General features: G+C 45.3%; 1 protein-coding gene across 1 annotated transcript in view; it reads right to left on the bottom strand.

Moving 5' to 3' along the window:
• LOC117361317 (aldehyde oxidase 1-like) overlaps positions 1–18,260 on the bottom strand; it is a 174,901-nt gene that overhangs the window by 112,955 nt on the left and 43,686 nt on the right. The window contains exons 11-12 of the mRNA XM_033946482.1: positions 10,052–10,203; positions 9,838–9,931 (exon numbers count right to left, since the gene is read on the bottom strand). Of these exons, the coding sequence (XP_033802373.1) occupies positions 9,838–9,931; positions 10,052–10,203 (246 nt within the window). The remainder of the gene's footprint in view (positions 1–9,837; positions 9,932–10,051; positions 10,204–18,260) is intronic.

Here is an 18,260-nt window from a genome sequence, read left to right as displayed (position 1 = left end):
CTAGGAGACAGAAGGATCCTTGGCAAATTGTGTAACAGGAACAGGACCTTTCTCACCATATATACAATATGTGTTCCTCATTCTCTTAGATTTTTATTTGTTCCAGGCAGAGATATAATCAGCATTTCTTTGTCTTTTCTCAGGTGAAAACTTTACACCCATGCCCAAGGCTCACAGTTGCACTCTTTCACTGGGGATCTTCCCAGGGCTGGCCCTAAAATTGAGCAACTGTGTTTTTTGCACATAGCTCTACACTTCAGCTCCAATTAAACACATAAGAACATAACAGTCACCGTACTGGGACAGACCAAAGGTTCATCAACCCCCAGTATCCTATTTCCAACAGTGGCCAATCCAGGCCACAAATACCTGGTAAGATCCCAAAACAGTAAAAAAGATTTGATGCTGCTTCTCCAGTATTGACCTTTGCAAATGACCTTGTATTTTTCTATAACTTCCATGCGCTACTCCTAACCACTTCATATTAGGTGGCCAGATGATTCATTTTCATCCCCAACCTGTCTAGAAGCTAAACTTGAATGCTTCTTGCAGAAATACCAGACGATACCAGGTAGTTCAAGTTTTGCCCCACTTCAACATGGTAAATACAGTTCTAAAGTTGCTGTGGGATAAAACCAGATCTGGTACAGTTTACTGTTTAGTTTACTGCAAAATCTGATATGCTACCCAATCAGAAAGCACAAAATAAGAGCAATAAGAACCCCCCCCCCCTTATAATATATAAAATTAGAGGAGAAGACAAAGAAAGAGGACTAATATAACAAAACCTGAAGACCCAGAGCTATCTTTTTTCCTTTTGCAGGTTGTGAGCTACCTTCCCTAAGAGCCACTGCAATACAGAGATGCCACATCTCATTCCACATGGGTATGTCTAGGGCAGGGGTAGGCAATTCCGGTCCTTGAGAGCCAGAGCCGGGTCAGGTTTTCAGGATATCCACAATAAATATGCATGAGATAGATTTGCATCTCAAGGAGGCAGTGCGTGCAAATCCATCTCATACATATTCATTGCGGATATCCTGAAAACCTGATCTGACTCCGGCTCTCGAGGACCGGAATTGCCTACCCCTGGTCTAGGGTTACCAGATGTCTGGGAAAACCCAGACATGTCCTGTTTTTAAAATATGGTAACCCTAGGTATGTCACACATTTGAAGGCTCACTCTCAGAGCCCCTTACTCATTGGAGCCAGTGCACTAATCCTGATCACAGCTTTCAAGAAAGGCAAATCTCAGGGTAGAAAGCTCAAGTGGTCCTCAAGTGGGAAGAATTCTGAGCTCTCCTTCCTACATTCTGCCTCCCTATTTCTCCAGCACCTACAACAACAACTACTACTACCACTATTTGTGCTGTGAAGCCAATGTGTATACTTTTATCCAGTGAACATAGAGCAATTATCAGCAAAGAGAATTTACCCTGCCTCCACTCTATTTATATTCTTTTGGAGGCTCCAAAGAAAAGCAAATTTCATTCTATGCCCTTTTTTTTTCATTTGCAAAGTAATTCTATACTTAAATCTTTCTAGATTTATACCCCACATCACAATCTGAAATGACACACTCTTTGGCACCGTTTATCCATTGCAGCGTCATAACTGCAGTCAGTGTTGTGGTGAGTGGGAGTGGTGCCCAGGGCAGTGGTGCCCCTCCCCCGCCCTCTTCCCTACCCCCCCTGCACGCCTCTTCCCCCTTAGCTTTTTTTAACATTTGGGCACGAGCGGCCATCAACTTACTGCCTGCTTCGGCTTCAGCGTTCTCTCTGATGCCACTTCCTAGGCGCAGATCCTCCCAAAGTGACATCAGAGAGAGCGCTGACATTGATGCGGGCAGCAAGTTGGTGGTTGCTCGTGCCTAAGTTAGAAAAGGTATGGGGGAAAGGGTGCACGTGCAGCAGGGGAGGAATGGGAAAGGGGGAGGGGAGCAGGGGTTGCGGTGCCCCTAGGAAGATGTCCACCTTGCCCCCCCACCCCCCTTATTACACCTCTGACTGCAGCATTCGCTTTCCAGTATATGCCAGGAAGGACTGAGAGTGATCTGGGCCCCTGGGCATTAAGGATGATGGGCCCCTGACCACATTTCAAAAGTGATTAAGCTAGATAGAAACTAAGGGAGAGTGGTTCCCCTACTCTTATGAGCCCTCAGGCACTGCCCTATTGTCCCATTGGTCAGACCTCCCTTGAGTGTATGTATATTTTGGATATAGTTCACACTTTTCAGCAGTGGCTCAAGGCAAGTGACAGTAAGGAATTTCCCCATCTCCAGAAGGCTTGCTCTCTAAGTCTGTACCCCAGATAGTGGAGTAGTAATGGGGGGATGCAGATGATGGCCTACCCCGGGCACCAAGTTGGTGGGAGTGCCAGCACCCCTTCTCCTCTCCGCCCCAGCCCCTTCCCATTTCTCCCCTCACCATACACGCACACCTCCTTCCCTTCCCCCGAACCTCAAGTTGTTCACCGCCGTGAGCAACAACTTTAATGTGCTTCTTGTGACCTTGTTGCCTTTCCCGCTGATGTCACTTCCAGGTGCTGCACATAGGAAGTGATGTCAGCGGGAGAGACGATGGGGTCATGAGGAGCACGTTGAAGTTCTTGTTGCTCGCAGCAGTGAACAACTAGAGGTACAGGGGAAGGGGGGCGCACTTATGGCAGGTGGGATTAGGGGAGGGGCACCACCACCCAGGATGCCTCTCACCCTCGCTACATCACTGACCCCAGACAATGAAGGGCTGAGTGAGTTGCTCCAAATCACAAAGGGAGGTAGCAGGTTTTGTACAAGTAGCTTCCATGGTTCTTAGCAAAGGCGTAGCCATGGGCGTTCCTGGTGCCTGAGCCCTCCAGCTTTGTGTTCAGGTCCAAAGAGATTCACTGACCACGCCCCCACCCGTGCTGCATTATCAGTGAGGAAGCCAGTGGAGTGCTTTAGGTGCGGATGCTGGCACTTCCATGCGTGCTTAGTTCTAGCTCAGAAGTGCCAGCATCTGTGTCTAAAGCACCCTGCCTGCTTCCTTGAGGCAGCACAGGTGGCGGCTCAGCCAGTAAATTTCTTTGGCAGGGGGGGCTTTGGCACCTCTGCTAGCAAAGGCCTGAAAGGGGAGTTGTGGGAGCTGTGGGTGGAGGGAGAGAAGACCTGAGAGGAAATGCTTCACCCCCACTGTCCATATTTGCCCCTCCCTCAAATGGACTTCTGGCTATGCCCCTGGTTCTTTACTTTGAGACAACTTTTATTGAACAAACCATTAAAACAGATAATGAACACGGTCCAGAAAATAAGTAATTCAGGAACTATACTATCCCAATATCCCAGCCCCACCCTCTCCCACCACCCCACATCCCTACACCCCACCATTCATAACAACATAAGCTAGAATATACCAATGAATATCAAACTGTCAGAAGAACCAAGCACGAGAAATGATAGAAGAAAAATGCTGCAGGCAAGAGGAAAAAGGCCTGAACAAGACCAAAGCGAAAGATGGACACTCAGGATCCTGGACTCTGATGAGCCCCAAGAGACAATGCACAGGGCCTCTGCACTCCCCTCCCCCCACAAGAGAGTTTAAAAAAACCCCCAAAACAACCAAAACAAAAAACACAAAATAAGGACAGTGCAGGCCGGGGAAAGGCCACCCAAGACCGCCAACCCCTCACCGCTCAAGGCAAATTAAATAGGCAAGGTATTAAGGATCATACTACAGGTTCTATGAGGCAAGGAGTATATATAAGGACTCCAGACCTGCAAAAAAAACAACTTAGATTGTCGCAAGGAATGACGCACCCAACCCCTCTAAAGCAACATCAAAACATGCAGACAGTTGTGCCAAGCCCAATAAAAAGGAGCGCGATCCGAAACCCACTCCCCCAATATAATTTTCTTAGCTACCAACCCTGCCTTGTGCAAAAAGAGCTGGCCAACACCAGGGGGAAATCGAAAAGCTTCATATTTATCTAAAATAAACCCCACCGGAGTATGAGATATAAAATGTCCTAGCAAAAGCTTCAAATAGCGTACCACTCGTCTCCAGAAAGCCCCGACCACTGGGCAACTCCAAAAAGCATGGAAAAAAGATTTAGGTACACCAGTACATTTCTTGCACTGCATCGACTCAGCGAAACCGGAGTGAAATAATTGAACCGGTGTAAGATATGTGTGATGCAGCACTCGAAACTGACACTCCCTAAGTTCAGCCGAGTCTGAAAGGGTCGGGATATGTTTAATAAGACATCCCATATCTAACTCAGTTGGCCTTAAGCCCAACTCCGGAGAAGCCCCTGGTTCTTAATTCACTGTGATAATCACTAGCCTACTCCTCCATGTCTTTCTTGTTTTTTCGGAGGTTACTGCTGCTTCTTCTTTCAATGACACTGCATATGAGCTATAGTTGTCCTTATTTAAAATGCTTCCTATTGACTTAGCCTAAAAAACTTACAAGATTCCAATAAGCTAACCTTACCAATAGTAAGTATATATCACTCAAGTGTTATTACAGAGGAATGTTTTAAAGCAGTGGTCCCCAATCCTGTCCTGGAGGACCAGGGCCGCCATCAGAAATTTCTGGGCCCCTTACTGAGCAATCCTATTGGGCCCCCCACGCACCCCTTCCCCCCCGACCCCCTCTTCTTCCATGGGCCGAATACACACATACTTTTCTCTGTCACCGCACTCTTTGACCAAAAGATTTGTAAGCCTGCAACCACGTCAAGGTAGACTCTTTCAGCAGGGCCTAACCTAACCTAAACTAAACTAATCTATACCTATCTATTCTAAACTAACATATGTCTAGCGCGCACAAACCCCTGCTCTACGTTGGAAAAATAACACCAGCTCAATGCTGGCGTTAGCATCTAGCATGCGTGGCGTACGCTAAAGCCACTATCGTAACTTAGTAAAAGGAGCCCTATTTTTATTAGTTAATTATTATTATTATTTTCCAATGCTCAATATGACTTCCTTTTTTAAGGTTTGACACTTGTGCCAGAATATTTTTACTAAATTTAAGAAGTATTTGCCCTCTTTCAAATGGTATGGAAGTTAAAAAAAGGGACAGGCATTAATGAAGTCATTAGGTTCAATCTAGCCATTTATTTCTGCATGAATTTAAAAAACTAAAAAAAAAGATAAATATAGCTCATCCAGTCATACAAGAAATGGCTCTACAGCAGGGGTGCCCTCACTTTTTGGGCTTGCAAGCTACTTTTAAAATGACCAAGTCAAAATGACTTGGTCATTTTAAAAGTAGCTTGCAAGCCCATGGAAGCCCATGCAAGCCCATGGAAGGCCAACAATAAAATTAAAAAAAACACCACAAAGCACACTGTATGCAGAGAAAATGTTAATTATCATTTATATTCTGCGGGTTTTCAAAGAGGTCAAGTCAGACGATTCTATGCAATGTCACCTCAGGAACAACTATACAAAAATAAACAAATATACCCCCTCCCTTTTTACTAAATCGCAATAGCGGTTTTTAGAGCAGGGAGATGCACTGAATGCCCTGTGCTGCTCTCGATGCTCATAGGCTCCCTGCGCTAAAAACCGCTATTGCAGATATAAATTCTCTAAACAGACACATTTTGATCACTAAACTGAAAATAAAATCATTTTTCCTACCTTTTTGTCTGGTGATTTCATGAGTCTCTGTTTGCACTTCCTTCTTCTGACTATAAATCAAATATTTTTTTTTTCTGCCCCTCCCCTTTTCTTTCTTTCTCTATCCCCCTGCCCCCCCCCAAGCCATCGCGCCAATTTCTCCACTTCCCCGATTCTTTCCCTACCCGCTAAGCCACCATGTCGATTTCTCCCTGCTTCCATGAGCCAGGCCAGGAATGTACAAGCGCCGGACTCACAAGACTTCACCTCTGATGTCAATTCTAACGACGGAAAGGAAGTTCCAGGCCAGCCAGGCAGCGATTGGCTGGCCCAGAACTTCCTCTCTGACGTCAGAATTGACGTCGGAAGTGAAGTCTACGTGCCTGGCCTGGCTCAGGGAGGCAGGAAGAAAAAGATTGCCAAGGCAACGCGATTGACTCACATTGCCTTTGCGATCTACTGGTCGATCGCACTCGACCATTTGGGCACCCCTGCTGTTATGGTATCCTGTCTTGACTTGAGGAAAGGGGTTTAGTCCCCAAAAAACTGCCTTATTTCCATTTCCTATTTATAAACTTTAATCAATAGATACAATACTACTTGATTCTACGTAAAGCAACAAAACAATTTTTTCTACCTTTTGTCATTTTTGCTTTAATCATCTTGTCTTCACTCTTCTTTCTAGCCAGCATCTGTCCACTCTGTCTTCCATACAGCATCAGCCCCTTCCATCCACTGTCCGCCCTCTCCCTGTTCCATATGGCATCTTCCCTCTTTTTATGCTCCTTCAATAAACTGTCTATCCTGTGCCCCTTCTCTTCTCCTTTGTACATGATTGATTTCAGCTCTGCCACCTCTCCATTTTTCTCTCTCTGTCACCATCCCGTCCCCTATGCTCTGGCATCTCTCTCTTCTCCTTTCTTTCCTTCGCACCCCACAGTCTGGTATCTTCCCTTCCCTGATTCTCTAGCATCTCACTCCTTTCCTTTTCTTCCATCTCTCCCTCCCCGTCCATGCTCTGACATCTCCTCCTTCCTTTCCCCCTTCCTTTTCCCTTGGCCTGGCATACTTTCCTCCTTCCCTCCATGCCCTGGCATCTCTTCCTCCCTCCTTTCCCTCCAATCCCTGGCATCTCGTTTCATTCCCTCCCTCATCTTCTTTCTCCCTCCAGTTGGGTGCAGCAAGTCTCTCCCTCTCTGCTCCCTTTCCTCCTTCTGTCACCCATGACCTGGCATCATGAACTTCTTCAGGCAGCAGCATTCACAATTCGCTGCTGTTGCCAGCTTCGGGCCTTCTTCTCTGTCGGTCCTGCCTTCATGGAAACAGAAGTAGGCAGGACCCGGCAGAGAGGAAGGCCTGAAGCTGGCAACAGCAGTGAATTGTAAATGCTGATGCTAGCCGAAGAAGTTCATGATGCCAGGTTGAACACCCGGGGCAGACTGCTACTCTCCCCCCCCCCCACGACCCTCCTATCTCTCCCTCCCATCACGAGACTCTAAACAGCACTGCTCTACTCTAAGCAGGCTGCTTCAGGGCTTTCTCCTGCCGTGATTCCCTCTGGCACGTCACTGATGAGGGAAGGAGGGAGAGATAGAAGGGTCGGATCATATTGGGGGTCGCCCGGAATGATGATGAGGCTGCTGCTGCTGCCAGCGAATCCAGCAAGGGTGAGGCCCCAAAGCACAGCACTGGCAGGCCCCCCCTGACTATTTTGGGCCCTAGGCCTGTGCCTACTGGGCCTATCCTTTAATCTGGCCCTGCTTCCCCCCCCATATGCCCTGACATCTCTCTCTTCCACTCCATGGTATGGTATCTCCTTTCCCTCCCTCCCATGGTCTTTGCATCTCTTTCCTCCTTTTCCTGATCTTCCTTCTCCCTCCTTCCCTCTCTCTCCCCAATTGGGTGCAGCAGTATTTATCTTCCCCCTCCCCCCCACTGGGTACAGCAGTATCATCAGCATTTCTCTTCCCCCCCCCAATTGGGTACAGCAGAAGCAGCATTTCTCTTCCCCCTCCCCCCTAATTGGGTGCAGCAGCATTACTCCTCCCATTCCCCCACCGTCTCACACACCCGGCAGATTTGCTACAGACAAAGGCAAGTTGCAAGCTTCACTTGGTCGCTGACCTATCTCCTAAAGGGCAGCGACAGAGGGAAGTTTACAACTTGCTGCTCTTGCTTACTTCGGGCCTTTCTCGTTGCCGGGTCCTGCCTTCACGGAAACAGAAAGTAGGCAGGACACGGCAGCGAGAAAGGCCCGAAGTAAGCAAGAGCAAGTAAGCTTCCCTCCGTGGCTGGCCTATCTCCCGCATGCTCCGTGGCTCTAATGGTCCGTGCCAGCTTCTCTTCTCTACCCCCCCCCCGACGTAACTTCCGGTTTCGGAGGGAAGCCAGGTTCGAGTCGCTTGCTGGGTGTTTTTTTTGTTTAAAGTCCGGCGGGTTTTTCGGGGGCTCTTCAGGTTGCGCATTAAGCAGTGGCGGCAGCAGGATTTGGCAGATGACAGCCGGGCGGGCATCTAAATTTGCTGGGCGTTGCGCCCGGCTGAAAAGCGCTGGGGAGAACACTGGGGAGCCCGGGCCCCCTGTCAGCTCCGAGCCCCTGAATGCAGGACTGGTAGTACTGCCCTGATTGCGGCCCTGTGGAGGACCACCAGGCCAATCAGGTTTTCAGGATATCTCTAATGAATATGCATGGAGCTCATTTGCATGCCTGTCACCTCCATTATATGCAAATCTCTCATACATATTAATTAGGGCTAGCCTGAAAACCCGATTAGCCTAGTGGTCCTCCAGGGCTAGATTCTCAAAACTTTGTGGTAAAAACTGATGGGACACTGTCACAGCCATTATTGTGGTGATTTCTAAAAGGCAGCCATTCTCCCAAAAATATGCATGCAAATGAGTTTGGTGGAGAGTAGCAAAGGTTTGCTGAATTTGCATGTGTCCATCGCTGGTGATAGCGATAGAAACATGTGCAGAATAAACTCACAAATTAAAAAAAACAACAATTCAAAGATCGGCAGAAGGGATGTCCACTCCCTCCCACTGCTGAAGTCAAGCAATCCCCCTCCCCCCCCCCCGGTAGCGGGAGAGATGCTCATTCCTTCCTGACAATCCCTCAACAGCAGGAGAGATACTCACTCACTCCCGCTGCCATTGTCAAGCAACCCCCCCCACCTGACACCCCCCAACAGCAGGAGAAATGCCCACGCCCTCCCAATGCTGCATAATCCCTCGACACCCCCCCGTGCCTTCAACGACCCACTGCCCACTACCCCTCCCCCTTACCTTATTTACGATGGCTGGCTAAAGGGATGCCTACTCCCTCTGACCAGCAGGCCTGCCCCTTCAAAATGATAGGCCTTCCCCTCCCTGGTGCTTGGCAGTGGGAGGGAGTGGGCATCTCTCTCACTGCCGGGGGTGGGAGTGGGGTGGGTGTAGGGGGAGCATTGCTTGGCGGTAGGTGGGAGTGGACATCTCTCATGCTGTTGTGGGGGGGGGAGCGTTGCATGGCAGCATGAGGGAGTGGGCATTTCTCTCGCTACCTGGAGGGGGTGGTGTCAGGGGGTTGCTTCACAGCAGCAAAATTTTCTGACAGGTCTGAGCTGTCAAGCCTTACTTTCCTGTCAGTGTCTGAGCCAATCAGTGCTCAGGCACTGATCAGAAAGTAAGGCAACGAGAGCTCAGACCTGTCAGCAAATTTTGGCCGCATATGTGGCACCATGAGGTTAGGAAATCACTCAACGATAATAGAGAATCGTTCAGAGTGCTCATTTTAATATTAATGACCTCATTGTACTACATTTGTATGGCAGTATTGGAGACTGCCAGAAAACTCGGAGAAGATCACGGTAAGCCGTTTTAATAATTTGCCGCTAAAATACATGCACGTTAAACTGGCTGGAATCAGTTTAGTTTTGAGAATCTTCCCCTCAGTAATGCTTTAGCACGGGTTATCAGTTAAACCTCCATGACATCCAGCACATAGTCATTGATCAGAAAAACCTTCCTTGTATTAATATTAGTTTTTCGTACATCTAGTGTAGTTATAGTGCTATTTTAACCTGTAGTTTACTAGCAGATATTAGTTTGTTACATGCTCCTTGTGTACTTGTGCTATTTTACCCTATAATTTACTAGCAGAACTGGAACAGTAACAGTTCAGACCAACATCTTTCGAAAACCAGCAGTTAGTTATCTGTACCATGTCCCTCTCTCTTCAGTACAATTCTTACCTTTAGATATCAGGTTGAGGGAACAGTTTCCTACAGCTAGAACAGGATGCAGGTCAGAGGTGAAACCTTGGCCTATAATGTTTCCTCCTAAGGACTGAAAAAACACATCATTATTAACTTGAGTTTGATGTAATTAATTTGTGTCATATTTTCATTGTTTTAGAAGAAGAGTTGCACCATATTATATTAATGGTTTTTTTTATATAAAACATACTGCCATGTTCCTTATCTGCTGGCCTGCCACAGTTTGCAGCTGCTGCAGAAGAGCCTGGAAAATCTTGGTCTTCTCTGCTGGGAGATCAGAAACAGCTTTTGCAAGGATGTCCTTCACCATAGCCAGGCTGCAGCCCGCACCCACCGTTAGTCCTGAAATCACAACAGATTTCACACAGTTAGAAATTAATGTATTCAAATTTATATTCTGCTTTGACTGCTTTGGTTCGAGACATTTAAGAAGAAGTACATGTTAAGTGAACCAGCGTTTTCAATCTAATGTGACTTCACCTCCAGCTTTAAGTCTAGCTGTTTTGTCGGTTCCCTGACGCAGCAACGAAACGTGGCACGTCGGAACCAGTCACTATTTTCAAAGTTAAGTTCATTTTTAAAGACATTTAAAGTATTGAAGAAATGACAGTGTTAGCATAGCTGTTTGGGCTAGCACTTGATTTATTGAAAGTTCACATTTTCAGAGTCAGTTCATTTTCTGAACACTGCAATGATTGGGTGGTGAGGTGGAGTAATCAGCCTTCATGTCTCTGAGCAGAGTTCTAAGAAAAGAATTGTAAACAAGTTTATTTTCGAATTTACATCGTTTTGATGGTGCTGCAGTAACTTTTTTAAGTATCACTGATATCTCTTTAGTCACTCTACAATACCAACATAGTATTTGAATTGTTTACCCCTGTAATATTTTTGTTGACTGATTACTAGGCACAGCTGCCAAGTTATCCAGTTCTAGGAGGAAGACTTTAAGGCCAGTTCTACTTCTGAACTTATCTCCCCCAAACAGTGAACATAAGAACATAAAAATTGCCATCTCTGGATCAGACCCTGGGTCCATCAATTCCGGTGATCCACACATGCGGAGGCCCCGCCAGGTGTACCCTCGCATAGTTTTAGTCCCCATATCACTGTATGCATCTAATTTACCCTTACCCGTATCACTCTATGCCACTCTTAAGGAGATGTGGCATTCAGTCTTTGATTCTATCATTTAAATCAGTGCTATGGGTCCCATAATGCATCAAGACAGGGCCACCTTAATCCAGGACTGACTTAAAATCTCCATCTTGGAGCTGAGTGTGCTCTTTCCAGGTGAAGGTAGTGCATCTCTCATGGCTTGCTCTCTAGCCAGTAGTAATTGGGAAACCATAGCACAGTATTTAGAAATGGGCAATGCCTGGGGGTGTTTCATTGGCTTTTCTCTTACAGCCCTGCAAAAAATATTTGGTTATAGGATTTTATTCTACCAAAATACTTATGCTGCATTTGGATCCTCATGTTTCAAGACCCATGAGGCAGGATAGCGTCTAATTCTATAACTGGGCACTTCCTGTTAGGTGCCTTGTTGCAAAGTGGGAAGGGTCAATTTTATAATGGAATTTGTGCACCTGGATTCTATTATAGAATATAAGCATAACCCAGTGGTCTCAAACTCAAACCCTTTGCAGGACCACATTTTGGATTTGTAGGTACTTGGAGGGCCTCAGAAAAAATAGTTAATGTCTTATTAAATAAATGACAATTTTGCATGAGGTAAAACTCTTTATAGTTTATAAATCTTGCCTTTTGGCTAAGTCTTAATAATAATATTGTAATTTATAGCTAAAGAGATATATGATCAAGAAAATGTTTTATTATACTTTTGTAATTATGATAAACATACCGAGGACCTCAAAATAGTACCTGGTGGGCCGCAAGTTTGAGACCACTGGCATAACCTGTAATTAGTACACTGAAACATTACATGCCTGCAGTTAGTACTAGCCCAGTCAGCTACATCAGTTGAGCCAAGCCAGTCAAACCAGTCAGCTAAGTCAGTCAAATCAACTAAGCCAACTGAGTCAAACCAGTCAATAAGTCATCCCAGTCAGTGGAGTCAGCCAAGTCAACTCAGTCAGTCAAGTCAACTGAATCAAACAAGTTAGTCGAATCGGCCCAGTCAGCCAATGCAGTCAGTTGAATCAAGAAAGTCAGCAGAGCCAGTCCAGTTTAGGTGATAGTGTTTTGAGATTTAGGAAATTGTTAAAAATCTACGAACTTGGTAAGCTTTCTGTAAAAATTATTACAGCTTATGGGTGATGTAAACGATGTGGTATTTGTTTAATGTTCGTTTGTTGAACTGACTATGAATATTTTATTGTAAGCCACCCAGGTTTAAGGCAGATAATAAATATTTGAAATAAATAATAAATAAGTCAGCTCAGTCAACCTTGATAACCTTGTCAGACAAGTGAACCTAGTTAGCTAAAGCAGCCAAGTTAACCCAGTCAGCCTTATCAGCTTATTCAGCAAGTCAGATGAGCCAACCTAATCAGGCAAGTCAACTCAGTCAATCCAGTAGAATTTATTCAGTAGAACAAATCCAGTCAAGCAAGACAACTCAGTCAAACCAATCAACTGTCATCCGAGTTAACCCAGTCAGTTGTCAGCAAAGTCAGTCCAGTCAACCTTGTCAGCTGAGTCAACCCAGACAGCCTAATCAACACTCAATCAAATCATCCCAGTCAGCTCTTTCAGCCGAGTCATTCCACTCACTCAAGGCAGCTGAGTCAACCTAGTCAAGTGAGACTAATCTGAATCAACTCAACCAACCTAATTAACTCGATCGGCTGATTAACACAATCAGCTGAGTCAACCAAGTCAACCAAATGAAACTGTTTGAGTCAGCCAAGTCAACCCAGGAATATGTTAGCTGAATCAAGAAAGTCAACACAGCTAACCCTGTCAGTCGAGTCAACCCAGTAACCTGAGTAAGCCCAGCAAGCTTAGTCAGCCGAGTCAGTAGAGTCAACTTACTTAACCTTGCCAGTCAAACCAACTTTGATATCTAAATCATCTATACCCACTATAACCTCCCCAACCCTGAAATGTCCTGTCTAAATTTAGATTGTAAGCTCTTCTGAGAAGGGACTGTCTATTGTATGTTAAAATATACAGCATTGCATACACCTTTCAACGCTATAGAAATAATAAATAGTAGTAGTAGTAGCAGCTGAGTCAACCCAGTCAGTCAAGTTAGCTCATTCAACCCAATCAACCTAGTGAGCCAAATCAACCCAGAAAGCCCAGTTAACTGAGTCAACTGAGTAAACCCAGTCTTTCAAGTCAACATAGTCAATCCAGTCAATTCAGTTACCCTGGTTGGCCAAGGCAACCCAGTCAGCTGAATTAGCTGAGTCAGCTCAGTCAACCCAGACAGCCCAATCAGCCAAATTAAGACAGTCAACTGTGTCAATTCATTTAGCTCATTCAGTCGACTCAGCTCAGCCAACCCAACCATTTTAGTCAGCCTAGTCAACCCAATCAGCCAATTCAGCCTTCAACCTAGTCAAGTGGGCTGAGTCAGCCCAATCAACCTATTAAATAAATTCAGTCAACTCAGCACATTCAGTCAACTCAGTTGAGTTAACCTAGTCAACCTAGTTAATCCAGTCAGCTGAATCATCCAAATTAACCTAATTAGCCTAGTCATCCATGTCAACCCAGTCAACTGAGTGAGCAAAGTCAACTCAGTCAGCTGAATGAACCCAGTCAACATAATTGAGTCAGCAGTCAACCCAGTAAATAGTCAGCTAAGTGAAACCAATCAGCAGTTAGCCAAGTCAACTCAGTAAGCTGAGTAAACCAAGTTATCCTCATCAACCAAGTCAGATGAGTCACTCAGTTAACTCCTTCAGCTTAATTAGCTGAATCTTTTCAGTTAACCTAGTCAGCCAAGTCAACCCAGTCAGATGAGTCAACCCAATCAACTGAGTGAGCTCAATCAACCTTTTCAACTCAGTTAACCCAGTCATCTAAGTCAGCTGAGACATCCCAGTCAGCTGACTCATCAAAACCAGTCGAGCCAGTCAGCCATGAGATGAAACAACTCTTTCAGCTGAGTCAATGCAGTCAGCCAAATCAGCCGAGTCAAATCAGTAAGCCAAGTCAGCTTAGCCAATTCAATCAATGGAGTTAGTTGAGTCAACCCATTTAAACAATTCAACCAAGTCAACCTAGTCAATTAAGTCAGTCAAGTCAGAAAATTCAGCCCAGTCAACTCAGCCAGCTTACTCACCTAGTCAGCTAAATTAACCAACCTAGTCAACCCAGTTAGGTGAGTCAGCCAAGTGAACCCAGCCAACAAATCAACTCAGCCAGAGACATCCAACTCAACTGCTTGCCCAGTAAACCCAGTCAGCCATATCAATGGAGGAAACCCATTCAACCCTGTGAGCTCATTCAGCTGAGTCGGCTAAGTCAACACAGTCATCAGCTTAGCCAACCCAATTAGATGAGTTAGCTGAAACATCCTAGTCAAATGAGTTGAGTCAGCTGAGTGAACCCAACCAATCCATGATGCAACTTAATCAGCTAATTCAGCTAAGTGAATCAATCTAGTCAACACAGTCAGCTGAGTCAACTAAGTCAACACAGTTGACCGAGTTAAACAAGTCAACTCAGTTACCAGAGTCAAACCAGACAACTAAGTGAACCAAGTCAACTCAGTAGGATCAGTCATCCCAGCCAACTTATTCAGGTGAGACAGGGGAGTCAATCCAGTCTACTAATCATCTGAGTCAACCCAATCAGCCAAGTTAGCTGAGTGAGCCAATTCAACCCAACCAACCTAGTAAATTCAGTCATCCAACTGAGTCAGCTATGTAAGCCAAGTCAATCCAGTCAGTCTAGTCAGGCATGTCAACTAGTCAGCTGAGTGAGCCAGCTTAACTCGGCTGAGTGAACCCAGCCAACACAGTTAACCGAGCCAGCTAAGTAAACTTAGTTGAGCTAATTAACTAAGTATACCATCAGCGGAGTCAACCGAATCAACCCAGTTAGCTCGTTCTGCTGTTAGCTGAGTCAACCTAGTAAACTGAGTCAGCTGAATCAACCCTGTTAGCTAAGTCAGCTAAGTCAACCCAATCAACTGAGTTAGTAGAATCAACACAGTTAGCCAGTTAATCCAGACAACCAAGTCAACCATGTCATCTAAATCTACCCAGTCAACCTAGTAAGCCAAGTCAGCTGAGTTAACACTATCCACTGCTGTAACCCAGTGAGCCAAGTCAGCAAAGTGACCCAATCAGCCAAGTGAATCAAATCAACTCCAGCTGTTAGCTGTCAGCTCAGTGAAAACAATTAGATCAGTCAGCCGAGTAAGCCAAGTCAACCCATTTAAATAACATTTAGCTGGCTAACTACCAATATTCAGTGGGAGATAGTCAGCCATCTCTGATAAATATTCACAGTTAGCTAGCTAAACCTTAGCCAGCTGTAACGCACAATAAGTGTCAATATTGAACACTGAGTGGCCAAGTTTAGCTGCCAAATCGAGATGTGTAAATCTTTGGCTGCTACAAACTTAACCAGCCAGTTCTCAATATTGACTTAGTCAGTTAAGTTATAGCCACTAAAACCTCCCCTGGATATTCAAATGCTAGTCAGTGGAAACAGCCCAGCATTGAATATCTGGGCTCAGCACCGATTATGAAAGTTAGCCGGCCTGCCTCCCATGGTCTGAATATCAGCCCCGGTGAGTTGAGTCTAATGAGTCCACCCAGTCAGCCAAGTCATTACATTACATTACATTACATTAGTGACTTCTATTCCTTCAAGAAAGGAAACTACGAAGCAATGAGGGAATTGGTAAGGAAGAAACTTAGGAACACTTCCAAAACACGGCTAACGGTAAATCATGCCTGGTCCTTCTTCAGGGACATGGTGAACGAGGTGCAAAATCTGTATATCCCCAGATTCAGGAAGGGGTGCAAAAAGAATTGAACAAAAGACCCGGCGTGGATAACCAAAATAGTGAAGGAAGCGATAGGCAATAAGAAAAATTCATTCAAGAAATGGAAAAAGAACAAATCTGAGGGGAACTGGAAAGAGCACAAGAAGTATCAAAAAGAATGTCACCGTGAGGTTCGGAAAGCTAAAAGAGAGTATGAAGAAAGGCTAGCCAGGGAAGCAAGAAATTTCAAACCATTCTTCAGATATGTTAAAGGGAAGCAGCCAGCTAGAGAGGAAGTGGGACCGCTAGACAACGGAGACAGGAAGGGAGTGGTGAAGGAGGAGAAGGTAGTGGCAGAAAGGCTTAACATGTTCTTCTCGTCTGTATTTACTAACGAAAACACGTCCAACATTCCGGAACCTGAGCAATTCTTCAACGGAAGTCAAGCAGAAAAATTAACATTCATAGAAGTGAGCATTGAGGACGTTCGCATGCAGATAGAAAAACTAAAGACTGACAAATCCCCGGGTCCGGATGGCATACATCCAAGGGTTCTGAAGGAATTAAAGGAGGAGATAGCGGAACTACTGCAGCAAATTTGCAAATTATCCCTGAAAACAGGCGAGATCCCGGAGGATTGGAAGATAGCCAACGTTACGCCCATCTTTAAAAAGGGATCAAGAGGTGATCCGGGAAACTACAGGCCGGTGAGCCTGACTTCGGTTCCTGGGAAAATGACAGAAGCACTGATAAAAGAAAGCATTGATCAACATTTTGAAAAACACGAACTTCTGATAGCCAGCCAGCATGGTTTCTGGAAGGGAAGATCGTGCCAAACAAACTTATTGCACTTCTTCGAAGGGATTAACAAACAGATGGACAAAGGAGACCCCATTGACATCATATATCTAGATTTCCAAAAAGCCTTTGACAAGGTGCCCCATGAACGTCTACTCCGGAAACTGAAGAACCATGGGGTGGAAGGAGACGTACATAGATGGATCAGAAACTGGTTGGAGGGTAGAAAACAAAGGGTAGGAGTGAAGGGCCACTACTCCGACTGGAGGAGGGTCACGAGTGGTGTCCCGCAGGGCTCAGTGCTCGGGCCGCTACTATTTAATATCTTCATAAATGATCTAGAAACAGGGACGAAGTGCGAGATAATAAAATTTGCGGACGACACTAAACTATTTAATGGAGCTCGGACTACAGAGGAATGCGAAGAATTGCAAAGGGACTTGAACAAACTAGAAGATTGGGTGACGAGATGGCAGATGAAGTTCAACGTTGAGAAATGTAAGGTATTACATGTGGGGAGCAGAAACTCAAGGTACAACTATACAATGGGAGGGATATTATTGAATAAGAGTACCCAGGAAAGGGACTTGGGGGTATTGGTGGACATGACAATGAAGCCGACGGCACAGTGTGCAGCGGCCGCTAAGAGAGCGAATAGAATGCTTGGTATAATCAAAAAGGGTATTACAGCCAGAATGAAAGAGGTTATCCTGCTGTTGTATTGGGCAATGGTGCGCCCGCATTTGGAGTACTGCGTCCAATATTGGTCACCGTACCTTAAGAAGGATATGGTGTTAGTCGAGAGGGTTCAGAGGAGAGCGACGCGTCTGATAAAAGGTATGGAAAACCTGTCATATGCTGAGAGATTGGAGAAGCTGGGTCTCTTTTCCCTGGAAAAGAGGAGACTTAGAGGGGATATGATAGAGATTTATAAGATCATGAAGGGCATAGAGAGAGTAGAGAGGGACAGATTCTTCAAACTTTCAAATAATAAAAGAACTAGAGGGCACTCGGAAAAGTTGATGGGAGACAGATTCAAAACAAATACTAGGAAGTTCTTTTTTACCCAACGTGTGGTGGACACCTGGAATGCGCTTCCAGAGGACGTGATTGGGCAGAGTACGGTACTGGGGTTCAAGAAAGGATTAGACAAATTCCTACTGGAAAAGAGGATAGAGGGGTATAGATAGAAGATTACTGCACAGGTCCTGGACCTGCTGGGCCACCGCGTGAGTGGACTGCTGGGCACGATGGACCTCGGGTCTGACCCAGCAGAGGCATTTCTTATGTTCTTATGTTCTTAAGTACCTTGCAGTTCTAGGTGGATTAGAAAAGATAACTGGACAATTCCAGGAAAATTACAATTTAGGGAGCTGTTTACATGATTGAGACTTCAAAGAGAAAAATTACAAGAGTGATAGAGACTTTGAGGGGGAAATTTACAAGAGAGGGGATGGACAAGGGGATGAGTTAAGATATCTGGATAAATTTTTTGAATAGCAGGGTTTTGATTTCTTTTTGAAATGATTTGAAGTCGCTCTTTGTTGTCAGCAAGTTGGAGATGGAGTGGTCAAATTTTGTTGCTTGCGTCGCTAGTAGGTTGTCATACATCTTCTTGTGCTGAGTACCTTTGAATGGGGGGGGGGTAGGTAAATGGGGTCTGAGTTCTCCTTTGTCTAGTTATATGGTT

Source organism: Geotrypetes seraphini, chromosome 5 (assembly GCF_902459505.1).
Source record: "Geotrypetes seraphini chromosome 5, aGeoSer1.1, whole genome shotgun sequence".
NCBI lineage: Eukaryota > Metazoa > Chordata > Amphibia > Gymnophiona > Dermophiidae > Geotrypetes > Geotrypetes seraphini.
Note: the sequence above shows the minus strand (reverse complement) of the source record. Positions and strands in the feature narration are given on the sequence as shown.